The 27,079-nt window shown below is 38.6% G+C and overlaps 2 protein-coding genes across 9 annotated transcripts in view; both read right to left on the bottom strand.

The window, feature by feature from the left end:
- TTC39A (tetratricopeptide repeat domain 39A) overlaps window positions 1-7,473 on the bottom strand; it is a 48,654-nt gene extending 41,181 nt beyond the window's left edge. Inside the window, exon 1 of one of the 2 annotated variants that reach the window (XM_075759435.1) lies at window positions 7,249-7,473. In XM_075759435.1, coding sequence (XP_075615550.1) covers window positions 7,249-7,289 — 41 coding nt within the window. In that variant the 5' untranslated portion in view covers window positions 7,290-7,473. The remainder of the gene's footprint in view (window positions 1-7,248) is intronic. The other variant, XM_075759436.1, reaches the window with a different exon arrangement.
- Window positions 7,474-12,409: 4,936 nt separating this feature from the next.
- The window catches only part of EPS15 (epidermal growth factor receptor pathway substrate 15), a 52,598-nt gene continuing 37,928 nt past the window's right edge, over window positions 12,410-27,079 (bottom strand). For 2 of the 7 annotated variants that reach the window (XM_075759425.1, XM_075759426.1), the window contains exons 16-26: window positions 26,693-26,890; window positions 26,053-26,130; window positions 25,605-25,695; window positions 24,194-24,229; window positions 23,184-23,317; window positions 21,554-21,623; window positions 19,579-19,655; window positions 18,906-19,068; window positions 16,204-16,382; window positions 15,597-15,633; window positions 14,091-14,321 (exon numbers count right to left, since the gene is read on the bottom strand). In XM_075759425.1, coding sequence (XP_075615540.1) covers window positions 14,311-14,321; window positions 15,597-15,633; window positions 16,204-16,382; window positions 18,906-19,068; window positions 19,579-19,655; window positions 21,554-21,623; window positions 23,184-23,317; window positions 24,194-24,229; window positions 25,605-25,695; window positions 26,053-26,130; window positions 26,693-26,890 — 1,074 coding nt within the window. In that variant the 3' untranslated portion in view covers window positions 14,091-14,310. Of the gene's footprint in view, window positions 14,322-15,596; window positions 15,648-16,203; window positions 16,383-18,905; window positions 19,069-19,578; window positions 19,656-21,553; window positions 21,624-23,183; window positions 23,318-24,193; window positions 24,230-25,604; window positions 25,696-26,052; window positions 26,131-26,692; window positions 26,891-27,079 lie in introns of all 7 variants that reach the window. The other 5 variants (XM_075759422.1, XM_075759424.1, XM_075759427.1 and 2 more) reach the window with 3 other exon arrangements.

Raw genomic sequence — 27,079 nt, 5'->3', positions numbered from 1 at the left:
GAAAACAAATATAAAAAATTAAGATCTGAAATATTTCCAAATTTAGGCCATTTCCCCCTTGGTTTTAGAAGCTTCTTTCCTTTTTTTTGCCTTTTGCAAGGATAGTCATATGGTTCTCATTGTGGTTTTATTATTTATGAAATCATCATTCTCTGCCCTGAGGACCATGATTGGGGGTGCTTCAAAAATCATAATTACAGTGTATCCCCTGAATTAAGGCAAGATCTGATCTCCTTACTCCACTGCATCCCCACTGTCTCTAGTCAGAAGTGCAATTACTTGGGACATCCTAGGCAATGCTCTTTTTACTTAAACATCAAATCCTTTTTTAAGCCAACAGCAACATTGAGCAAAATAAATAAGCAGAACTAAGCAAAATTAATTTTCTGAGCATTAATGAAACATAAAGCACTTTCAAAAGTAAAGAATCATGAAGTTTTCCATGGTCAAAACCAGGGAGAAGGGAAGGCTTTTTTGAGCATGGGAGTTACCATATTTCTGCATAAATTTTATCTCACTGGGTACATGGTATCGACTGATTTTTTTACTGTAAGTTTGCAGCACATATGCTTTATGATTTGTCATTGCATTTTATGAATTTCATTAATAAAAAGGATCTTGAACTTGTATTCTGCAAAATGCTGAACTACTGACTCATTTTACCTCAGTAATTACCAAGGCTTTGCAAAGCAAGGTAAGTCTGAAGTCGGTGCCTTTATAGTAATGCTTTTAATAGTAATTCAAGAGCTCCTTCAGTATTGTGAAACACTGAAAACAAGTTAAATCAGTCATATCCTAAAATATGGATGCATTTCTCTGCCAAAGCTACATTATCTGCATAAGTCAGTTGAGGTAGTGTACTACATGAGTACTTGATGAGAAACCACCACAGAGAAGACCAAGAGCTGGTGACTCAGCAGTTGACTCTTCTCTCCATTATCAGGAGCCTCAGGGAGCAGGGAGAAGTGGAAATACACCGTGTTTTCCCAAATATAGATTAGTCCCAAACATGTAAAGCAAGTGGGATGCAAGATCAAAGACAAGCATCTAATGGAAAGATTATATTCCCATTCCAAAGAAATTTCACAGCAAAATCTCTGTAATCATACTCGGGTCCTTCTATCTCAGGGGCTTGAACAGCACAAGGGCAATTGGGCTCAGTAATGACTGACCATGCTTTCCTCTTCTTCAGAAACATCAACAAAGCTACTCTAGTGCTACCAACCTGGGTTCTGGCTTGATTGCTGCAATAGCTCTACCTAAACCGCACAGCTGGCTGCCGGTCCTCCTGTCCCGCTGAAACATTTCTTCTGCAACGCAACAGAATCTGTTTGGCACCCAGACTTACTACATCGAAGGCAAGGAGAACATAGCTGTGAAGGGCTACAAATTCAGCTTACAAGTTTCCTGTTAAGTAATTGTGAAGTATTTGCTGTTGATTTTATTTTATATTTAACAAGCTGGACAACACGGTGTTTTGGTCTCTTTTACTCCCTTTATATCAAGGGCCCTCTGTATAACATACAGTTTCAATTTTTGCATGATAACGCTAATCTTATGCTATTAAAAGGCAGCACAAACACTCATAGTGCTGGTAGAAAGGACTGGATTGCACCAACACATATTTTTGCAGCTGTTTTAAGCTACACTTGGCAGCACACCTTACTATTATGATGGTGGAAAACTCACTACGTACACAGGAACAACAATTAGCATCACACTCTATCTTTACAAAGAGATTTAGAGAGGGTTGCTTCTAGCCACGTAGTCAGAAAAAAACCTAATAAATTCTTAAACAACCTCTTTAGAGAGTCTGAAATGGAACTGAAAAGAGATTAGTCTCCCATGCCCAAAATGGCTTCACTTTTTCCAAAAAGGAAGGAGTAGTAAAACCGTATTGCTCCCTACAAATGCTGTGCCACTCGGGCTACCAAAGCTTCATCAGTGTGAACACTTCAAACTGTTCACAGATGTGAGGAAAACCCCAAAGTACACTTCAAAGGTCTGCGTTTCCATTCTTAACAAAAAAAAAATAAATCTAAGACACCTCCAACATACGAACACAACCTGGTTTGCTGATACGCAGGCCACCAGGTGTGATAGGTACCGTCACTGACATCCGGGGTCCTTCTCATTGCATGTTTTCAAAAATATCACCACTGAATATAGACATTCTTGCCATGACACCACTTTCTGTTCTCATAATGCTGGATAGTCACGGAGACATTAGGAGGTACCAGGATGAACCTGGGGTTACTCTCATTGGCCTTTTCAAGTTTGCCAGGTCATTCCTAAACCAGTGACTACTACTTTTCTAAATAGGTGACTGCTTTGAGCAACACTGCGTTACAAATGTTCCAAGCCTGAGACTGAAAAAATCTCTACATTCAAAGAAAACAAAAAGCACATCACTTGAGAATTCTTTTCCTCTTTTGCAAACATTTCCAAAACCACGAGATCAGAAATAATCTCGGATGAACGGCTCGCTCATTACCATGAAAAGAACCAGTAAGCAGTTCTGACCATAATTTGCTACTATTCAGTTTTCAGACAATACAGAAACTTCTTCATAATTCGAAAGCAAATATGTTAATGCAGGAAAATTAATTCTACCGTATCCTTTTCTGTTCTATGTGCCAAGCTAGTAATACCTCAGCATTTATCTTCTTGTGACTAAGACTCCGCGGTGCTGCAGAAATGCCACTACTTCTAACAACAACAAAGCAATTAGAAACGTTTCAATATTCATGTTCTCCAAATATTCTGTACAGAGACACATCAGTGATACAATTCTGGCATTCAGGAGATCTTGGTATTTCAAGTTCTATGCGTTGTATGACTTGTTTTATTTTTGAGTTAACTCAGCTCTCAAACCACCAAGTTGTGGATGCCTCGGCAATGCCAAAGGTCTTTGGTTAAAAAGATACTCAAGCTTTCAGCCCTTCTGTTTCAGCGAAAGCTCACGAAACAAAGGGATGTGGCAAAGCAGTGAAGTGAGCAGAACAAAGTCCAGGGAATCAGTAGACTTGTGTTCTGCCCTCGGTTCCACCGCTGTTTAATTTGCACTGAGCAGGATCTAGGTTGCATTACGTGCACAGATCTCATCCTGTATTTGAATGGGCAAACAATGCAATAAATTCATTAAGATAGGTTTGTTCAGACAAATAAAAAGCATCAGGGTCATTTTCGCAGTTCCCTTTCCGTGTTGTGCTGCCATGACTGCTCACAGAGAGTCAACCACACCATTGTGGGTGATTACGCCCAGTTAGTAGAACTGTCTGCATCAATGAGAATGAGAATAAATAATAAAAATAATAAAAATACACAATATAGTCTGGCAAATTACAAATTATCAACCCAAACATCCTGGAACTGCAATAACCTACTGGAATGTACACAGAAAAAATTAGTTCACATGGGGTCAAAATTAAAAGAAAACAAATATATCCAGCATTAAAGAAATTTACAGGAACCCTGCAATTAAGAGTAAACGCTCATCATAGATCACTCTGCATCGATGCTTAGCAAGTTTTAACAGCTCTTTTTCAATTCAAATGCTCTACGTTCTTTGTCACTGGGAAGCACAGATGTGATTCCTCTTGTGCCTTTTTGGGTTTTAAGAGTCTTAAGGTCTTTAGACAACCTTACAATTCCCATTTGCTCTTTTCTCAGTCATCTAACTTCTCACAGTTTTACTGCTTCTGACATACTTACTCTCAATTTTTAAAGGTCTAACCCTGTTCATATTAAAATGAACGAGAAATCAGCAAGAGCTGCACTAGACCATTGCCATGCAATGGTGTTGAGCACATTGCGGTACCCAGCAAACAAACAAAAAAAGCACGAAGCAAAATGCAAGCAAAATGCAAGCTCGCGTCTGTCACATTCATGGTAAGAAGCCAGACAAAAATCTGTGAGAAGGGATGAAATACACATTTTGGCCCAAAAGGTATTCTCCTGCAGTACTTATTAATCTGAGCTGAAATGTTTCTTGGTTTGGAGTTGGGGTTTTTTTTTCATTAAATCTATGCAAAGCATTACCAAAACAAATCACTCTGCAGTATGTTTTATTGCAACTTTAAAAAAATAAATCATGCTTTTGTTTCAATTCCACTGCTGAACAGTACTTCAGGCTCTCATAAAAAAATAGGAATGACATAAAATAACAAATAGGGGATTGTTGCTTTGTTTTTAATCATTGTTTTACACGAAATTTCAGCTTATGTTTCCCTGAGAGCTTCCAACAGACTGCCTTCATATTTCAGAAGTCATCTGCAAAGCATACTTCACGGTACCTTGACCAATAACAATGCCACTTTCTCTCCAATTAAATAAAAATTCAAGCATAGCACTTCAACCCACCTTTACAACTCTCTTGAACCTGCCTATTGAATCAATACTCGAGAACAGAAAAGAAGTACTAGTAGCAAGTTTTCTTGGCACTCAGTATTTCTAAAGCCATTTTGAAGAGTTATTCTTAGGCACAACGGCTTCAAGAAGCAGACAGTTATTATTCTCTCCATTTCAGAGTGCAAAAACAACTAAGCAAGCAACATGAGGATAAAAACCCCACAAACAAACAAGTAAAAAAACAAAGCTGATTTTGAACTCAGAATCAGAACAGTATGGGATCTTTCTGGCTTCAACCCCCCCCCCCGCCTTCTGACATGGAAACATGGACCGGTCAAAATTAAAAACTTAGATGAGTTGTTTTGAAAAGGTTTCATCAGTTCAAGATGACAATGTTAGTTAGAGCCAAAGAGAAAGAAAGATTAAATTACATGCAAGTTCAGTATTGCATTCTATTTGATTTGCATTCGAGATTCAAGCCATTAAGTCAAGTATATCTGAATGACCACCCTAACATTCAGACTCTCTTCTGATAGTTGGGGTTTTCCCCCCACAAAAGCTGACTGAAAGTTTTATTACCAAAATGAAGACAAAAGCTGAAAATCTGCAAAAATAGGAGATAAGTTTCCATCGCCCCTACTCAAAAAATCTTGCATCCAGTTTTTAGTTCTAACCAGTTCACTACACCATCGTGTCCTCCAACTATGAGCTAATAATGTCAATCTACTCCCAAAATATATCTGAAACCTGAGAAACCACAAGCTCAACTCTGCAAAAACACTGTCTAGGAGCTTAATTGGGTTTTAAAGGAACATTTTAAGTAAAACATGAACTACAAGAAGGACATAGTAATATTTTTTCCAAAAATTAGCAAAAATCCTGATATATATGCTTTGAACATCTTGTAGTACAGTAACCAAAACCTGAAGCACTTTACATCTCTGTGCAACGTCACACTGGAATGCGACAGCTGGTTCCAGTAGATGGAGCTGTAGAAAGGCAATGAGGACCCAGCACTAAGTTCTTCAGCAGTTTCAGTAACAGTCTGGCTTTTGGGACAACCTATCCAATCTAGCAAAATTCAGCAAACTCCTTCCTGCTTCTGAACATTTTTGCAAACGTTCTTCTGGATGTTCAAAACCTTCTGAAGTACAATGCAGTCACAATTGCAATCTCTCAGCCTTTGCTGCTACTATTATCAATGCAAGCACAAGATCTGGAAGCCGTTTAAAATCATTATTGCAAACATATGGCCCACTTTCCCACCCTAAAGAGTAAAAAAACCCAAAAAACCCCATGATTGTTGGTCCATTAAAGACTTATTGAGAGAGAATGTGGCAATAAAATTGTATGAGGCTATTACAAATACTAATACATGTGTCATTTTGGATCATTAGGAGAGCTAACAGACTCTGTATTTTTTAATCCTACAGCACTTCGCTGCTTTAAGTGCCACTAGAGCACCCACTCACTGTAATAACTCTAACGTTAATATAGATGCCACCAAAAAATGAGCACTATTGATTAGCTTATATAATCTAAAATTCAGGAAACATTTTCCATCATGGTTTCTGCAGACACACTGAAGTCTTGGGCTGCTGTTTGCTGTTTTCAACTTTAAGGTATAGGGAAAGCAGGCAGGCAAAGACGGAGCAAAACACCACTTCCCACACTTCATGAAGAGTCGTGAACGGCCCCTTTACCACTCTTCTAAGCAGAGAAATGGTTTGCTGACCTCAACAACCGCAAAGTTTCTACTCCTGCACAGATCATAAAGCAGATTATTTCAAAAGTCTTCTGTCAAACAGGCAATCCACAAACAAGCCTTTTAATGCAGCCATGTCTAAAATGTAACACGCCGTCATCACTGGGGAAGAATGTTATTTGCACACTGATTCAGCTTTTGAAGAAACAACTCCCTCACATGCACACAATGGAAGTTTATGTATTTTAGGGGCAGTGGGAGCGCACACGTGGAGAGGAGAAAGTAAAGTTATCCACCTGCAGCTTGTTCAGAAGGGTGAGCAAGAAGGCATTGAGTTACAGAGTCACGAACATCAATGTTTCACTATCAAGGTGTGTTGCAAGCTGTGCAAACAGGAGCTTAGGGAAAAGGACTTGGTCTTCCATGCTCTTCCACAGACTCGAGAGACACGACACCACTCTTAAACAACACTTTGAAAACCAAAGTTAATTTGCATATAACTACTGAAGCACTGCAGCACAGGTAGGTATGTAATTAGCTTAAAGTAGTGCTTTTGTCTAAGCAAAAAAAAAAGCCCCTGAAAGTGCAAAAACCAGTTTCTGCTCCTTCAGTCGCTCCGTTCAGGTCGGTAAGCGGAAGGACTGACCAACAGAGTTATTCGCCCGAAGTTGCGTGCGGTTCGGCGGCAAAAGCGGCTCCAAGGGCGGCCGGGGGCCAGCCTGGGCTGCAGCTGCCCGGCGGTCCCGGCCTGCGTCGGTGCAGGACCGGCCCCAGACCGCAGCGGGGAGACGAGGCGGGCAGAAGCTACAAAGGCACCGACTCCATGCAGCCAGCCGGGAGTAATTCAGACAGGTATCAAACTCGATTTTCAGGCTTCAGACCAAGGCGGGCTGCTTAGCCGGGAAACCAGCCGCCCTCACCCCCTCTCCGTCGGGGCAGCCGCCACACCGACGCCTCCTGCGACCAGACCCTCGGCTTCGGCCGGCACCGGGACGGGTGTTGCCGCCACCGCCCCTTTTCCCACCCGTGCCGGAGCGTTCCCAAAGCCTCGGTGGAGGCAGTGCTGCTCCCAGGGGACATTGCAGCTGGCCCCACCGGAGGCTGCAGGCGCTGGCTGTGCCGGGAGAGACCCCGCTGCCCCTCACGGCCTGAGGTAACGGCCGCGGCCCCCCCGCCCCGCCTCAGCCCCGTACCGGGCGTCGCCGCTCCCGCTGTTGGCCGCGCGGGAGTCCATGGAGGCGTCGCGTAGGGCGTCCCCGGCTCCAGAGGCTGTGGGGAGGGAGGCCAGAGCCGAGGGCTGGCGGTGCTGCTGTTCCCCGGCGCGGTCGGCAGCCGCAGCCACCTCGCATGGTGTGAAGCGGCGGCAGCGGCGAGCCTCGGCGCATGTTCGGGCAGGGCCGGGCCCGGGCGGAGGGGCCGCCCCCGCAGGTGAGCGGCTGCGGCAGCGCCCGCCCCTCCGCCGGCCTCAGGGGGCTGCCCCGGCCGCCTCCATCGGGTTGCGGTAATAACGCAGTATTCGGGCAGGCGGTGGTGGGACGTGTCCCTAGGGCAGGACCCGGGGTCCTTGCTGTGTGGGATGAAGGGCGGCAGCCAACTGTCAAACTGAAGGGAGGCCTGCGGTGAGCCCAGGCGGGCCCCAGAAGAGCCGGGAGGAAAGCATGCATCGTTACTAGGTGCTGGAATTAGAGTCATTAGAGAGAAAACAGGAGGAAAATATAATTCATATTTAGCCGAGTTTATGACTATTCTGCTCCCTGGTTGCAGCCCTCTACCCCCAAACACAAGGGGCAGTTCGTTGTACCAAAGGAGTGCTTACATTTCTAATGTAGCAGTTTAAATTGTTTTAAATAATTTGTTCATAGTCAAAAAAAGCTAAACCAATTGAAATTACTAATAGATATGTACTACTGAAAAATTGTTTTAATTTGGTCATTTATATAATTAATCATGCAGCTTCATGGTTACAGGGATAAAGTTCAGAAGAGATTGGCAAAAGAAAGGAGTTTGTGGAAGGAAATGAACAGGGAAAGAAGGCAAAAGTATACACAGCAGAGGGAGTGGCAGGACAAACAGAAGGACAGGGTTGACACAAAGAAACAGGCACGTTGATGAGAAAAGCGGGCCCAGAAGGTTAAAAAAAGAATTCATTAGCTGAACACTGCCAGTGTGGTTCGTGATGTGCAGAAGGAGAGGTAGGCGGCAGGCCTGCTCACACTCCCGTGCACGGGGCACAGCTGCTGCGAGAGAAGCCAAAGCAACTGAAGAGAGCACGTTTGATCCATTGGAGCATGATTCTTTAGGCTGACAACAGGCAAAAATTCATGATTGTCTTAGCTCAATCAAACATTTTAGCTCAATGAGGGATGGTGTAAGGGGTGGTGACAAGCACCTTCACAGAGCTATTTTGGTACAGATGCAAAACCACATTTTTAAGTATAAAATACCTGTTACGTACATTTAGGGTTTTTAATTGTGAAGCTTGTACATTCCAGCTCACTGCTTTCATAATGAAGACTGACTTCCTGTGTAGTCCTGCACTTTAGATACAACCCCTTTTCAATAGCTAGTCACATTTAACCTGAAGAACATTTTTATCAATAACCACCCCAGAATATACTCTAAATTGCTTTTTTACAACTTTTAGGAATTTTATGTTGAAGGGACAAAGTTGAAAGAGCTTAAACAGAAGGACAAAGTTGCATCGTTAGCTTAACTGCAGTTCAAATTAGTTATTCTCCTGAGTTATTCTCTCATTATTCTATGTGAATGAATGGAACAGTTGTGCTTTTAATATCTGACAGTAAAATAAATATTTTAAGATAAATTGATAGCATATTAAGGAAAATTAGAGAATTTAAATCTATGACTCTAACATTCAACTAGTACTTTTACATAGTTTTTAGGATTCTGGGTCACTGGTTTGAACCTCAACCGAGTTATTTATTCAGTAAAAGCTATTACTGGATGTCAGTCCAAAATGGGATTCATAGTCCAAACTCCTCAGAACTGTTTAGAATTCGAAGGCCCTAGTCTATATTACAGAAGAATATTTAAGGATAAGGAGGTATTAATAGAGCTTCAGATGTGTATTTAAAAAAAAAAAATCTACAAGAAGGATTTTACCTAAAAATCCATTGAGCCTTTCAAAATTAGTTTTCCTGTGTAAGTGACCACACCTGTTGGTATAACATTTGAAGAGAGACCACATTCTATGGAAAACAATCCTAAAGACCTTTTGGCTTTGAATATATGAAGTTCAATACTACATAGTTCAACAGAATAAACACTGAATCTGTCCACACAGGAAAATCAGTCTGAGTAAGTAGATCTGGATAAATCCTTTTATTGACTGGGGCACTGTCAGACACAAACCCGAGAAAGCTGACGCAGTTCCAGACAGCGAACAAGGATCTCTTGCTGGCCAATGCCAGCTGGGACAGACCTCTGAAGTCAAAGGTAAGAATTTCACCCTGTATTATCAGCAAACTAAATCCTCAAGAAAGTATCTTGTTCAAAGCAGCACTTCTGTCAAATTCTTAATCTATTTCCCCTTACTGTATAGTCCTGGCAGCAACTGGCTGCTCATACAGAGAAGACACCTTAAAATATCTCTCCTACCTATAGGATTCACACAAGTGAAATGGAGTAAAATTCCTTTTACTCTGCACAAGATTGTCTTTCTCAATTAAAGCAGTTACATAATACGCTATCAGACCCATTGTCATTTAGAAAACAGGAAGCAGATTAGCATTAAGAAGTGGTTTGTCCAAAATCATTTAGTAAATCTGCAAGAGATAACTAGAAACAACATCCTGAACGCTTGAACACACACCCAAACAATGCAGCATTCTTCCCCTCTACCAGCTAGCTACCTGATCACCTGCTTTAAAAACTCATGCTTTTTGTTTTCAGTTTAAAAATCTAAGGTCCTAGCAGCTCTAGATCTCTCAAGTTTAACACAACAGGGATTCCTAAGTATCGTGAGCAAGGAATGGCAATGCAGCCGGTAGTATGTATTTTTTGTTACTCATGTTTCTTTAAACAGATTTGTGGATGAAAATGACTTTTGTTTCAGGATATTACTGACCTAGAATTGATGGCTTGTCACTAACAAATTCAAAAGTTTTCCCATCTTTTCTGGGATAACAGACACAGGCTAAAATTTACTGTGAAGCTTCTCACAAAAACCCCCAACAAGGGATTCTCATACTCATCTATCAGTCTACAAGCACAGGAGGACAGTATTTTTCCTTTTTTTTTTTCTTTCTTTCTCCTCCCTGACTTTTCTCCACATAAGATATTCCTTAACATGATGCTGTGTTCCCTCCCTGCACAGGTACCAAGTTACAGTTCTGCATCTTTCTTCATTTTAGCCTCAGAGCTCCCTGGAAACACAAGAAGTTTTCTAGCTGTTTTGGTAGCACAAGAGTTTGACCGGTACTACAAATAGCAGAGATATCACTACGGGAGAAAGATGTGAAGACTGTTTGGTTGTTGCACCAAGGCTTAGGTGCTACAAGCTTGGAAAGTCTGTCCCTCCCCAGCTGGTAGTTGTATCCTTAGCCACAGCTTCAGCGATTTGTTTTGCCTCCCTCTCCCGCCTTTAAACTTTAATACCTACACCTTGCTGCCAACAAGGAAGACAACACACAAGTTATTCTCCAGAGGGTTCAAGAGTTCAGTAACACTCATATAGGTAACTAAAGCTCCACTCAACCAATTAAAAGGGTAAATCTCAAACTTGCATCAAGAAAGATCTTCAATTTGTGCAAATTACGGCCTGCTTCCAGTACAAACTGTTGACTATCTGCTTTTCATTTGACATTGACTTGTATTTTATAATTGCACAAGGCAAACAAATCCTCTTCCCTCCTATGATAAAAAATGGATGTATTTGAAAGCCAACCTTCATGTTCACTCTAATTAACAATGGAATTAAATTCAAGAGTATTCACTAACATGATACAGAATTCCGTAAAGAGAAGATATACGACTTTAGTTGCCAATTTTTTAACAGATGCATTGCTTTACCAGTTCTACCCTTTTATAAACTAAACCTGTATGCTCTATATTATCATTTAAAAGTACCATTCTATCAGTACTGCAAAAACATGAGGTTCCACATCCATGCATGCAAATCACATTGAAGATTCAGGCTAAAGCATGACTAAAACATTCTAATACTAAAGTTATAATTTTACTAAATATTCACATTCTGAAAGTCAATTTAAATTTACAGTAGCTAAATGAACCTGTTGAGAAGTTAGTGGGGAAACAACAGTAGGGAACATGGTTCTGACAGCTGGATGCTATTTCTGTGAAGAGGTGGCATACAGCAGGTACGTTGGGTGGCAAAGGATGGCGAGGAAGTCCACATGAACCAAAGAAAGCAGTTAGTCTAATGCTGAGGCCTAACATTAGATTATGTCTTCAATCTTTTGAGTGCAATGGTATTCTGTGAACAAAATAGAAACACTTACATGATAGTTAGAACTTCATAGTGTAGGAAGTTAGAGGAAGACAGTGAAAAGAGGATATCAAATTATTCAAGATTATGAGCAACCATCTTCAGTTTCATGATGAGTTAGATGGAGTGCACACAATTTGGAAGGGAGAGAGGGTTGAAAGCAGCACAATCAGAGGCAAAGTGTGTCCAAGATGGAAACTGGATGGGGGACTCAGAAGGGAAAAAAAAGGGGGGGGGAGGTGGATAACCTGCAGAAGGTTTCAGATAGCCTCCAAAATGTGTGTGAACCTGATAAAATTAATGAAAATATTATGTTGCCTAATCCAACTGATGTCTCATTAAAAGCAAACAGGCAAAGAGATTTGGGTCCACTGAGATGAATATATTAAAACCTAGGACTGCTGCAACAAAAGGATCAAAGACACATGTAAATGGTTGCTGGAACTCATAAACATCTGCCCAAGCAATCTATACCTTGTCATAAAGGAGATATTGTGCTGACAGACATATTTAGAAGGATCATATATGCTTGGTCAAACTAAAGATCTCTTAAGCTCTTTATGTTGACAGCAGCCAGTAGAGGTGCTTACATATCTTCACAAATAAATCTTCAGTACTAAACATTTGGGCTTTGCAACCCTTGCACAGGCAAAAAACCTTGGACAAGAGTAGCCCGAGTTTTCTTTGAAGCTGCCACAACTCCTAATGAAGCGAGTGACAGCTGGGATTAGTGTGCACTTCAGCTAACCTCAAGATTCAGGCAGCTTTTTTCTCTGAAAATTAACCCGCTCCCATCAGACTACAATCAGAACACTTTCTATTGTTTGCATTACGTTTACATGTTGCTTTACAGCTTACAGCACCCTTTTGAAAAAATAGGCAAACAGTTCACACTTATGTACTTAAACTTTATTTCTTCATAATTACAGGCTATTGTTAGAATTTTTAAACAAAAGGAAAGTCTATAAATAGAGGCTAATCCCACCTGAACAAGGTTTTTTTTTTTTCTTAAAAAAAAAAGTTAAAACTTCATAAAGTAATGCCATTTAGCTCACAGCAGTGGTTTGTTGGTAGTCTGAGTAAAAGTACTATAGTCAGAGTCAGTAACATGAAATGTAACATCAAATGACTCAAAACTTTAAATTCCATAAAGGAAAGCAGGAATATATATATAATATATACATATAATATCGTGTTGGTCCACTGAGTATACATTTTTAACAAAAGATAAGAAACTATGTAATCCAGTTAAGCATATGATTTGCAAGATTAGTGTACACTCATTACAAAGATGTATAGATAAGTTATAGCTATTTAATACTTGCAAAATTTTAAGTTACTTTTTTTGAGCAGGTGTTTAAATGCTCATTTCCCAGTGCAAAAGAAAAACCATCCCAGTCTGGTTACCCATTTTTCCTGAAAAATTGAAAACTACCCTCAAACTCATGCAACAGCAGCATTGAAAGGTAATGGGAAGAGCTTAAATATACTGAAGCATGGCTGAGTTCTCCCCTTTCCCCACAATGCTGTGTGTTGAAACACTTCAATTTCCTCAACCGAAACACCACAGGTTAAAAAGTGCAAGAAAAAAAAAAATCTTGATGTTTATGCTGCTGCCATCCATTTTTCTTAGATAGGACAAAAGATTGTTCTTTTTGGAATTATCTTAATGAAACTGATTTTCCAGAATAGAGCTCTTTCAAAATGAACAATAAGTTATTTTCATTAAGTTATTTGCATTAACATTCTATCAATCCTACTCTGACTCAGTGACCATAAAGAAATCATTCAGTTTAAGGTGCAACTATCAGTTGGCATTCAATAAATTACATATACAGAAAACAACTGTGGTTACAAAAAAAAAAAAAATCAGACTACCTGTTTTTAATTTCTATTCTCAATCCTATTTCCAATTGAACTTACTCACTTGCCAGTTCAGCTGTGTATTACGCGGGCAAGAGTGGCTCAATTAGCAGTGGGGTCTCATAATTTGACAGTCATCTTGGCCAACAGCAAATGCACATGACTCTTCAATTTAATTGCTTTATAAAACAAAATAACAGGTCTATCTTAAAACCTATGACCATGCAAGAAAAGCATTAAAGGTTTCAGAAAGACACGCTCTTTCTGACTTAGACTCCATGAAGATTGTTATTTCAAATCCAAACGTAGAATCTTCAATGAAGAGAAAAATCTATATGCATACGTATAAAATAAAGCACTCCACAACTCTGGCATTACTGAAATCTCTTTAGAAGGATAAAAGGTTTCAAATGACTAACTGCTTGATGGGAGACAGTCAGCCATGGCAGAATAATTGCTATGTTCACTTTATGCTCAATTACCAACTGCTGACAGATTACAGTCAAACTACAATCTCACTATCTGCATTTTAAACTGATTAGCTTACAGCTGGGAAAAAGTACTTTGTTCTCCTGAAAACATGAGAGAAATTGAATGCTAAATTTAACAGTTATTCAAACAATAACCAAAAGGATTGAATTTAGCAGAAACGTTCACACCACTTTCAGAAATTTAAAACTTTTCGTAGTTTCTTGTATATACGTATTTTCTGATTAATATTTAAATAGGTTAGGTATTCAGGGAAAGGGACAAAACAGTTGACATAAGACAAAAATCTTATTCTAAACTTCATGCTTCTGATATTTCAGATTTACTGAGTGCAATAGCCAGTTCCAAGTCTTCTTGCTCTTGCTGTTTTAGTCTTGCCAATCTTTCTTTCTCTTCTCTCTCACTTTCTCTCTTAGCCCATTCAATCATGTCTTCCTCAGTAGAATACTGCATTTTTAAAAGACAAAATAAACCAGATTAATAATATAATGATAATTAATACTGTCCAAGTCCTTGGTTTAAGGGACAATTACACTTTTTCAAAAATTGCATATATTGTAGTCTTCAAATATTACTTGCTTTTAATTTTAATACCCTCTTAAGATTATCTAAGGTTTAACTATTAAGAACTGCATTGAAGCCATCCCGTTGATGTATTTCTATGAAATATGCCATGTTTCAAAATTCAGTATTAAGTTTCAAAACAGTTATTGAGCAGAAAGTGCTATAATTTAAATTCAAACTATTTTGGATAAAAACTAGTCTATACAAGAAAAATTTTAAGTCAGGAGAACATTTTACAAAATACCACCCTATCTGCACTGTGGGACATCATGATTTACCTACTTCCATTAGGGATGATTTTCCAGGTGACAATGACTGCAAAAATTAGCAGTAGAAACCAGTAGAATGACTGTTTTCAATTGTGCAGATGATAAATACAAGAGACAGCAAAATAAGGAGGTAACCATACAGTTAGAAGCCTAGTAATAATATAGAGAAAGGTCAGTGTGATACAAGAGGAAAAAAATGAAAGAACAGATTCTTGCAATGTATATTGATGTGAACAGAATGTGAACTCAATTTCTGTGGTACAATGATTATAAATCAGAGACAGTTAAGGGTATTATCTTAAATAAAATACAAAAGATTATGCTAAAGTTTGTTTCTAGTCAGCATGCAGAAGAGCTAAGAGGTAGGTGAAGCCCATGTCTTGAGGAATGTCCCAGTGTTAAGTCTGAAAGGGAGGGTTGTTATCACAATATACTCCAGCTAGTTTCTGCTTGGAGCTGCTGCTATGGGAAATAAATGTAGAAAAGCTCGAGTTTTCTCCATAGTTCACTTAGTATTTTCAGTAATTGCAGCTGGAAAAGAATACTTTTTCCTTCATAAAGATAATCAACATTTTTGCTTTCTGGTCCACATTTCATATTTTCTCCTCCAAACTGGTTTCTCAGTCCCTCTAATAACAGTGATAACAATAACAGCATGTCAGAAATTGTCATGCTACAAGACACATCAACCAGTGCAAGTCAATTTTGAGACCCTGTCAATCCTCAGTTTACTTCAATCAAGCATATAGTTTATTAGGCCTGAAAATAAAAAAAAGCAGTATGATCAAGATACTGTAAATGCAAATTGCATTTAACAGGTATCGAGCTTGACAGTGAGATCACCCTATTTGCAAAAGCTCAAAAGAAAAAAAAATAGGCATGCACAAACCTTTAGATTTGCTTCTACTGCTTGGACACCACGACTTCTATGAAATGGATTCTGGTTATAAAGAGACACTTACTACTTTTTACTTCATTGTACGTAAGTCTGGAATTTACTAGCCATTCAAAACTCACCGAATTATATTTCATTAACATATACCGTTATGAGGCTGTTTATCAATATTTCAGTACATTGAAATTATGATCAAACAGTTCAGTGACAGCTAAATTAAAAATCACACCTTTTGTTTTATTTTTAATTGGATAGTTAACAGTGTGCTTGTTATATAATTTAAATCTGCTGCATGCTTTGATAAAATGGATAATCCCTAGAAGACAGATATTTAAAAAGTCCTATTTTCTAAAAGCCAGGAGGCCTCCATGAAAAAAACTCATAAAAGTAATGCAATTTCAACATTAACTACAACAATTTGCAGTATTTTGTTTTAGGACAGCCTCAGCTGTAAACTAAATGTAAACACTGTTTTAACTGGAAGCAATATCCCTTTTGTACACGGGATATGTTTTGATATTTTAAGTTAGACTGAAGACTTCAGTGTGAACAATTCAAAGCTGTCATTATACTGAAACAAATGTAAAAAGTGTTTACTCACAGTACTGAAGTTTGCAAAATTGTTGGGGTCAGCCTCTTTACTGATGCTGGTGGGAGCAAATGGATCACAGAATAGATCTGCTTCTTGTTCTTTGGGAATGTCTGGGGTGGGGAAAGGCTGAAATGGATCGCTCGGTTTAAAGGAATCTGAAGAGTCTATTTGATTGATCGGTCTTTTCCCTTAGATTAAAATGAATTTAAAATGAATTTAAGATAGCAGGTAATAACATGCCAAAAATAGTAAAAAAAACAAAACAAAACAAAAAAACCCAAAAACAAATTCAAAAGCTACTTGGAGTGCAACCTCTTCTAGTAAACTAGTGGAGTTGCAATGACTTCAGAGGAAGGGTTGCCAATTTAAAAAAGTTTCTTACAGGGTTATCAGGTAAAAAAAGAATACATGTGTGTTAATGATTCAAGAACACAGTTACGTACTAATTAACTGTTTTGGGAGGAGAATTTCTAACAGTTTTGAGCCCCTATTCTATCAGCACAGTATTTTTTTCTTGTGCTTATCAACTGTCCATGATCATTCCAGCAAGGTTAACAATTTCATTCAGAGACCAGAAATACATTTGCAAGTCTTCTAAACACCATGTCCTCTCACTATGCTAACACCTGGAATTTCTGTAGTTTTTAAACTAACAGAATGAAGGAGTATGACAAGATGCAATCACAGGCTTAACTATTTTGTTAATCCTTTCCTAAGCAGCTGCAGATATAACAGAATCAGGCACAAGCCCCCACTTATCTTGTTCTTTTTTCAGCTTAACCCCAGTCAGCTTTCAACACCTTTGAGGACATTAACCCAAATACTTCCAAGAATAGTTGAGCTGAATTTCATCCCACCATTCTCTCCATATGTTACTGCTTACAGAAAAGGTTTCACTGCAGTGTCTTGAATTCAACTAGCATGTTCTGCAAGCGGTTCGACACTTAAAATGGTCGTATTTTAGAACTTGCTTCTGTTGCCATTTTAAACTGCAGAATCGAACCAAAGTGCTTCACATTTTGCGTATCACTGTAGCAAGTTAGTCTAAAAATTCTTTCATAGACCAAAAGAGATTCTAATCTGGCAGTGATTTAGAGAACACTCCCTCGGGAATATATGTTTTATTTAGACACTTTGCAGATAACCTTGCCATGATAGCTCTCATTCACTGATGATGTTCTATTACTGGCAAACAAGGTATGCCTATTTCTTGAATAATGTGGGAGAAGCAACTTCAAATGACATCTAGGGAATTTTATTTCTAGTCAGGAAGGATTAATAAGTATAAGAGTATGAAGTCTACAATCTCCAAATCTGCCCCAAAATCATGAAACAAGGGTGCTTATCAGTATCTAGAAAGGCAACGGATTTCAGAGGCAAACCAACAGCTCTTCTGCACACTTTCCAGTAGTGTGACAAATTAAGAGAGAGATTTCACAGTATTTATTTTAAAAAGCATGTTTTGAATCAGACCAAGGGAGTAATTAAAAACAAATACACTTAAGTATCTCCATTTTTAAATTTTCATTAGGAAAATAATTTCTTGGAAATGGTTATCAAGATAACCACAGTAGCATTTTTAATATGTGCAAATCAAAACAGGCTACTTTTTTCTAGACATCTATTGGTAAAGATGCTGCTGGCCCGCCACTAGCAGCCTGCATTCTAAAAGCAGATCTGTACACCACGTCATAGCCACTCCCACACAGTGAAGTCAGAAATCCTTTTTTTTTTTTTTGTGTTTTAAATAAGGACCACCATAAGAGGAAACACTATCAAATATTCAAATTATCACTTGTCAGGTCAGCTGTTTTAATGTTATTTACAATGAAACTGATTTAAACAGCTGAGTTTAAAACTTTAGCATTAATACCCCTACATTTACTGTGTTCCGCTTTCTTTTGAGGAAAAAGACAAATACATATTTAAGGTTCATGCTACACAGTTTTCCAAAACACCTTAAGATTCATCCATATAGTGTAATAGCGAAAAAATTATGCAGTAGTTTTTAAAGAAAATGAAACAAAGGAGAGAAACTTAAAAAGGAATACTAGTAATTAATTTTCCAATCTATAGAAAAAAAATTGGGAGACAGGAGTCTGTTGAAACATGGGCTTGTTGCAACCACAAGAAGGTGGTGTTGCCTTTGATAATCATGGCCTTTTCTGGAAAGCAGGGTGGTTTGTGTCATGGAGTAGACCCGAGGACTCAGTATCACTTGAGCAGATTACTATGACATCGTCTAGGTTTACTACTACAGACCTCTGGCAAGGCCACCTGGAAAAAAGTTAATGTGAAAGCCCAAGACAATCATTTATCCCTATTTAATTCATTTTGCATTAAACCCAGAGGTTTCACAATGGATAAAACACACTGAATTCTCACTTTTAAGCATAATTTAATGCAAGATTCACAACGTATCACATTAGTAACCATTTAATTTGCAGCCATGTTATGTTCTTGCAGATACTTGCAATAACTACTTTTTCCTGTTTTCTTAATCCTTTCTCTCTTCAGAAAGCCAAACTATGATCCCAAACACCACGCAAAATTTAACTCTGAGGAAACCACCAACAGATCAGGAACACACTTGTTACACATCTTGCTCACTGATTCTACATTCAGACACTTCACCATCCCATCATAATTATTGTCCCGTTGCCAATATTGAAGGAGCTAATTGTTAACAACATCCCAGTATCAGCTCTTACCAGGTGGTGGCGGACAGGGCCTCGTGGGAGTTCCTGTTTTAGGGGGCAATGCAGGAGGAACATCCTCATTTTTAGCTGGTGGTTCCTCAAATAAGTTTTTAGTTATGATCACATTGTTGACAGAACTCGATGTGGAAGAGCTAAAGGGATCCTCGTTGTTGGCCTTCAACAAAGAAAACAGCCATGTACACATTTTCAGTGCAATTCTAACACTTGCCCTTCTTTTCAATAATGCAGTATTTATTTAGAACTGAAAGTTTGGACTAAGACAAAAAGAAAATACTTTTGTTTGTTTTTAAACATATCATTCACATACTCCAGGAGATTGAAAATAAAGAAGAATCAGGAATGGTTAGTGTCTACAGCAATATAAAGTTGAGTGCAGTTATGCATGCAAAAGTAACACTTTTGCTGTTAAACTCAGCAAATTTTTAAATTATAATATCACTTCAAACAGAGAAAATACTTATAAAGCCACAAAGATCACATTGCATTCTTCACAGTGGAACTGCAGGACAATTTATTTTAAGGATCTCTTTTTCAAGAAAGTCAGCCATTATAAATGTTTAGAGGTGGCAAAACTGTAATGGAAGTGTTGGTAGAGGGAGTAAGCTAGGTCTTGGCACTGCTGAGTTTCATGCATTTTCCATGAGTGGCAGTAGCTTCTTATTACCTTTGACAGCGTACTGAAGTCAGCAAAGCCGCTTCCAAAGGATTCGTTTCCAAACAGAGAGGCAAAGGGGTCTGTAGCTAAATCCACACAAATCAAACAGAATGAAATTAAAAGTTAAATATGAAAGAGACTGAAAAAAATCCCACAACAAAAAACAAATGTTACATATTTTGCAGCATAGGCTAATTCAAATGAAGTATTTTATGAGGTGGTTGCTTTTACTTAAGTTATTAAGTAGCTTTTACAAAACTCTACATGTCAACAACTGATTAAGAATAATAATTCTCCTGAACAGGGAGTAATTCAAAAGATGGTACCGGTATTCTTGTTTCCTAGATTTAAAAAAAGTTAAATTCCACTGAAAGTATGAAATAACCATACTACTGGATGTTTTGCTGAGATACATGTATGTATACATCAGAGGTATTTTCTGTGTGCATACACCCATAAATATACATACACAGACATATATATACGAACAGAACAAGAGCTCACTTCTGACTGTAGGCCCACTTGTGGAATAAACTATCTAAACCCCGTATCATCTCAATCTAATTCAGCAGTACCCTTTCATTCCTATATGCTTCACAATACGTGAAAACCGCTACTCTACTGTAAAGCAAGAAGTGCACTGTCTTTACCAATACTTACTTCTGTGTCTCTAGAAAACAGCAGGGTTTTTTTTCCCTATGATTAAACTGAACAGTTTTACAATATGAAATCACATGCGGAGTCATGTTTTGGATTACCCCTTGTCAGTGCAACTGGGGAGAACAGGAGACTGGAGTCTTCCCTAAAACATCTTTAGCTTTCAGGTGAGAAAGGGTCATGGCAAAACAAAAGGAGCAAACTTCAACAGTGAAAACTGTTGATGAAGCAGTTATTCTATCCCACATCTCCTCTTGTAGTACAAAGCTATCTTGTATGTTTGCAGCCCTGAGGAGAAGGACTTGGGGGTATTGACTGATGAGAACCTCAACATGAGCCAGCAGCATGCACTTGCAGCCCAGAAAGCCAACTGTGTCCTGGGCTGCATCAAGAGGTGTGACCAGCAGGTTGAGGGAGGGGATCCTGCCCCTCTACTCCACTCTCATGAGACCCCACCTGGAGTACTGCATCCAGCTCTGGGGGCCCCAGTACAGGAGAGACATGGAGCTGCTGGAGCGAGTCCAGGAGGAGGGCCACGAAGCTGATCGGAGGGCTGGAGCACCTCTCTTATGAGGACAGGCTGAGAGAGTTGGGATTGTTCAGCCTGGAGAAAAGAAGGCTCCAGGGAGATCTAATTGCGGCCTTCCAGTACCTGAAGGGGACCTACAGGAAAGATGGTGAGGGACTGTTTATCAGGGAGTGTAGTGACAGGACAAGGGGTAATAGGTTTAAGCTGAAGGAGGGTCGATTTAGATTAGATGTTAGAAAGAAATTCTTTGCTGTTAGAGTGGTGAGGTACTGGCACAGGTTGCCCAGAGAGGTTATGGACGCCCTGTCCCTGGAAGTGTTCAAGGCCAGGTTGGATGGGGCTTTGGGCAACGTGGTCTAGTGGAGGGTGTCCCTGCCCATGGCAGGGGGCTTGGAACTAGATGATCTTTAAGGTCCCTTCCAACACAAACCGTTCTATGATTCTATGTTACTTAGAAAGTAGCATGACGTCTCTAAAAACAACCCTAATGGGTAGCACTACAAACCATTCAAACAGTCCAAACACTTAGATCAGGGTATTTTACCAGTTTTAGGTAAGGCACAGGAGCATTTTTTCAGACTCAGTCTTCAGTGATACGCACTACAGATAATGATACAGTTTTGTTTCATAAAAATAGCCCCCTGCAAACTTATGTCATACTTTATAGGAAAATTCAGAAAACTTTGCAAATCCCTAAAATGCTCCATCGCAAATTCAGTTACAAGACTAGAAACAAAAATAAGCAAAACCAAATAAAAATAAACCCCAACAAGTCTGATGTGTACAATCTACTTTTACCTAGATCATTTGATGTAGTAACAGTTGTTCCACCAGGAGCAAACGGGTCATTCTTCTTCGGTATCTCTGTCTAAAATAAAAAATTTCTTTGGAGGGAAATTTGTTTTTCAGCTTAAAAGATTCCTCATTCTATGAATACAATCACAAATTATTTTAGTTTAGAAGTTTTAAGATAAAATATTTAAGTAATTTTTAATCGGCATCAGTAAACGAGTCTGTTAACAGAAACTCCTCTTCAAAACAGCAATCAGTACTTTCAAAGGATGAAAAAAAGTATGTGCAACATAGTTGGTAAACACTAAAGCAAAATTTAAGAATATCTATCCCTCATTTTGTTCTCAGATTTCTCCAACCAGAGCCACCTTCATAAAGATTAACTACAAGACGGCAACACCAAAAAAAGTGTGGTAAAGCATTTAGGATGAATGCGTAACAGCTTCACTTCAGAAATACACACCTCACAAGAATCAACTGCTAATCCCACGCCACAGCTCTGAGCCTCCCCCTCCCTCCTTCTGTACTTCCCTTATTATCAGACTGTAACATGACCAAGAATTGGTTATATTAGAACATTAAGACTTTGCAAAGGATAGCGTGCCGAGTAAGTATTGAAGATTGTAGAAAACTAATTTTTAAGGTTGGAGGTGTAGGCTGTGGTGTACAATATGACCTTGAGATATGCATAATGCATATGACATGGAAGGTCAAGAACACCACTGCTAGGTGCAGTGATTTCTCACTCTCCTGGCTGTTGTGGGCTCACCTCAGGCACAGTCTAGAGCCACCTAACTTGCCTCCTAATCCACATATATCTAATTTTTATATATATATGTGCATATTTTATACACACACAAAACTGGAAATGAAGCATGAATAGAAGTAGCACTGAGAAGGAAAAAAGATGGAGACAAACTTATAACGTAAAGAATTTCAGCTTCTTAGATTGTTTGTGTATCAACTCTCATTTGGAAGACAAGGTTTCATGCCCAACTACCTTATTATAGGCTCAAGACGAATCTGTAACTGCTCAGTTTTAATGTGAACAGCTAAAAGTTACACCTAAGTACACGTGAAAGACGTGCATTCAGTAAGAATCACCACATTATGAGGGGACTTCAATGACACTAAAAAAAAAAACAAAACCCACAACAAAACCCAAACAACATACCCCTATAGAACAACTTGTCTTTTCAGAGGGGAAAACCCATACCACATCAGATTTCAGATAAGATATGGAACATATTTATTGATCCTATAAGCTTTGGAGGCAAAATAAAGTGTCTCAGCATAACTTGGTGAGATTAATCTTGGGTTTCTTTCAATGTTTAGTAAGTTCCACCAGCTAGCAATAGAACTTAGTTCATTATTCTCAAATGTTCATATCTGCAGAGCAATGAAGGTCCAACGCCGAAACATTTTAAAAATGTTTTTATTTTTACTTCTATTTCATCTGTGACTATTTCTAGGAAATAGGACACAAAAAAAAGACCAGAGCGAGCCATGGGGTAAGAGGTAACCTTTTATCTACGTGATTTCTCACTATCAGCATTTCAAGGCATGTCCAAATGTGCAAAATAGGTTATTTTGTCCAAATCACATATAGAAGGAAGAAGTATGCTATTCAACTTACTGTGATATTACTGTTGTCTGCAGTGCTAAATGGATCAGTGCCAGCAGTCACAAAAGGATCAGCGGAGGATTGTTTGAAAAAAGAGTCAGCTGCAAAAGGATCTGAGCCTTTGAAGGGATCACCACCAAAGGGATCTAAAAAGTAAACGTCTCATTAACATTTCTGCAAGCTTTACATCTTAAAAACTAAACGTTATATTGCTTTTTTCATACTGCAAGAAGGTGACACATTTAAGATGAAAGATCTTTGAAGTACGAAATTAATCTGTGAATAATTTGTATTCTGTGATTCAAAACATTAGACAAGCCAATATTTTCTGCACATCATGAAAAACTTTGGATAGTGCCAGTGGTTCAGTTCCAGAATCATCTGAGCATATAGAAGCATATAGCTTCTTTAACCAATCCCCCTAAAATTAAGTCTTTTACAAAACCTAATGTTTCTCTGAACTCTCCTACCCTCCTCTCCCCAAACACAACTCATGTTTTCTTATTCGACATTTGGTGTACAACGCTATTTTGTTTTAAGCCTTCCCACTAGCCGTTTTGCTTTTCTGTCACCAGTAGCTCCCTTCAGGACCAAGCAAATAACACAATGCCATTGCCTATACAGCCAGTCTAAAGAGACACTTCCCACCTTTTCCAGTATTAAGTTCTAAAGAAAGATGGTAAGTTAGGAGCTTTTGAAAGGGTACAGTCATACTTCTTTGCATACAAAACAGGTAGCAGGAATTTGGGGCCTTCTGTTCACCACCTTCACATACTTAAATCCCAACTACAGATACTTCCAACAGCAAGAGGGAAGTTCTTTAACACAAGTGGCCATCTGCTACTGCCATCCATCTATCCTATGATGACTTTTTGGGTTATTTCCATCTTTTTTTTTTTTTTTTTTTTTTTTTTTTTTTTTTTTTTTTACACACACTGAAAGCAGTGATGCTTTTCCCCATGTGCTCTTCTAATAGGAATCATTTAGAAGAACACACACGTTAGAAGTTAAAAGTTACTCACCAATTTTCCCAAAAGGGTCATCTTTGAAGGGATCACCTGTTGGTTTTTTTAAAAAAAAGTTACTTGTCATAAAACATATACTCAGTTGAAGTCTTTTCGATATAAACTCATTTCTACAGCTAGAATTTAAACAACTCTCACTCAGAGGAATAATTTCACTATTTTTAGTGGAAAAACAAGAGCTAGTATTAGATGAAGCAAATATTAATAAGTAGCTTGGTACCAGCATGAAACACACACAAAAGCAGCCATCTCAAAGATGCATTTCTGTTGGCTATTGTCCATAAACACACAGTTTATGCAGTATTTACCACCATGCTAATCCAGGCTAACTACTGATAGAAGCTTAGTCCCAGTTTTCATTAATTCTCACAGGAGCTATGGATGGTAGGTCCTAAGTGCTCATTTCTGTGCTGGATGCACAATCTCAATTATATCAGTTCTACTCTCTCATCTACATCTAAGAGACACAGATACACTGTCTCTTAGCCCTGGGTATCTACCCCAGAACATACTGAGCACGCAAAGCCCAAAAGGTTGGCTACTAACAGACATGCCTTTCTCCTCTGAAATAAAGGCCTTGTCATGTGCTGTACGTAGGACCACTTCAATATAAACAAAAATCAAGCACTATCTAAACAGAAACATTCAAGCTGTTTTAAATTCGTTTAATTTATTCATTAAAAGTATTAAATCTGCACTGACATTCTTTCAGAAGCCAAGTGATCTGAAACTAATTTAGCTTATTTTCCTTTCAAAGCAACATGAGCTAAATTGATCAGACCATGTTGATTCTGAAAGTAAGCATGTACAATCATAGTAATGTGGCTGAAAACATCTGCTTCAGCAGTTAATCCAAGTTAAGCCCCCTTCTCCAAGTGCCTCCATATAGACAGATCATTTCTTCCAACATAAAAGAAAAAAATAAAGTCAGAGCAACAGCATTCATAAGTGGCAAGTTCTTAAAATAAAGCATAGCACTTCCACAAGACGAACAGATGGTGCAGTTACACATTACCTTTTCCTGAGTGCCAAACTCACCATAAGTAGGCCACAGCCATTCATTCCCAACCACCCGCACCCTCCCCACACCACAGCTCACTGAACCCTCAGTTGATCTGTTTGTGGATCTGTGCTGTAAATTGGGGGGTGGGGGTGGGAGGTAAAAGCAGTGAGGGAAAGGTGCAATTTTCACAGGTAATTAAAAAGTTCAGATGAAGGAAAGAGAAACCCCCTGGAACTCTCATTTCTATCATTTCTATTTTTGTAATGCTATTGGCTCCACACTCCTGTCACTCAAACACCTTCGCATCTACTCTGTAGAAAGCAGTTCCAAGGTGAAGATTTGTCTGACGTGTTCATACAAGACCTGTTTGTGCAAATCTGCACTTAGAGAGAAAAGTTTACTTACTGCCAACAAAAGGGTCAGACTGGAAGAACTCCAAGCTGGCTTCAGAAACTAGATCAGGCAATGGATGAGATTCAGCATCAAATGGATCTTCCTGGGCAATGCAAAAGTAGTAGAGAAAGGTATTAAATTTTTAGGACATGCAGGATGGAAAACACTTGTGTCACCTTGTGTTACCATTTTGTAGTTTCTTAAATCTGAAAAAAAAAGACACAGCTAGAATTCTACATAATTCATCAATGGAGATCCAAAGTATTTCTCAACAACAACCTGCCTGCTATATGAGATGAAATGTTTTCATAACATCACACTCTAAATAAAAACAGTAAGAAGTGACAATTTTATTTCTCTGTTCTATGATCACAATGCAAGTGACATGATGCAAGCCTGAAACAGCTGAACTAGGATTTTTTAATCTACTTTTTCCTCCCTCAAATCTGAACAAACTTACTTTTTTGGTAATAGCTGCAGCTGGGGTCTCTTTCTCTTCTTCCACAACAGAGGCTGTTGTTTCAGGACTATTTCTTATCTATATAAGGATAAAAGCAATTCACTGTAAATAAGTAGATAAAATTATATTGTGCAGTCTTCTAAGTATTAAATAGCTAAAAGAATATACTAGAGGATACTTCAATAGGTTCATGCTTATTATAGAACATACTGAAATGTTCCATAAACCCTATGAAAGTTTAAAAGAAAAAAAAAAATCAATCGAGAATCTACTGGGACATAAGGAGGGACATCTAAAGCAAGACAGCTTTAGGTTTTCTGTACTATTCCTTATTCCATTCTTGTTGCACCAACTGGAGACAGCTGCTCTCCTTTAATGTTAATTCTACTATTCATTTTATGATATTTTGCTTTGGAAACAAATACAGAAAAACTCTTATTGCCACTTTCCAGCGAAGCTAAAATTGCCTCTTTTTCTGCTTATCAACTTTCAGATGGCTGAAACATAGTCCTTCAGAGTAACACCCTGAAATTTCACTTGTGCAAGTGTTTAAAAACATAATCAATCTTGATACATTCTTAACTTATTCCAACTTCACAGCTGCATTGCATCATGATCAAGCAGGCAAAACACTACTCACTGGAGACGCACTGGTTATTTGTTCATCTTCTGCTATACTTTCCCTTTCGGCATTCTCATTAAGGTTAGCAGTTTCACTGCTACTGTTGCTAAGACTAGAATGATCCGCAGTTCCATTAACAAGTGTATTATGTGGCTGAGAGTGCCAAGTAAATTGGTTATTTTCCAGTTCTTTTAGCTCAAGAAGTTTTGTCTGCACCTGTAATCAGAAATAAATGTGTATGCATCAGTATGGCAGTGCAAAGAAGCTAGTATATGACTGTCCCCTCTTATATTTAAGATGGAGATTATATGTCTGAAACTCTTATTTTCAAAAGCAATATAATAAACCTCATGTTCTTTCATTCAAAGGGTGAAATGTGAGAAATAAGCACAAATCTGATTTAGA

The sequence above is a fragment of the Balearica regulorum genome, chromosome 8, assembly GCF_011004875.1.
Source record: "Balearica regulorum gibbericeps isolate bBalReg1 chromosome 8, bBalReg1.pri, whole genome shotgun sequence".
Lineage (NCBI taxonomy): Eukaryota > Metazoa > Chordata > Aves > Gruiformes > Gruidae > Balearica > Balearica regulorum.
The sequence above is the reverse complement of the archived record's forward strand: the minus strand, read 5'-3'. Positions and strand labels throughout refer to the sequence as shown.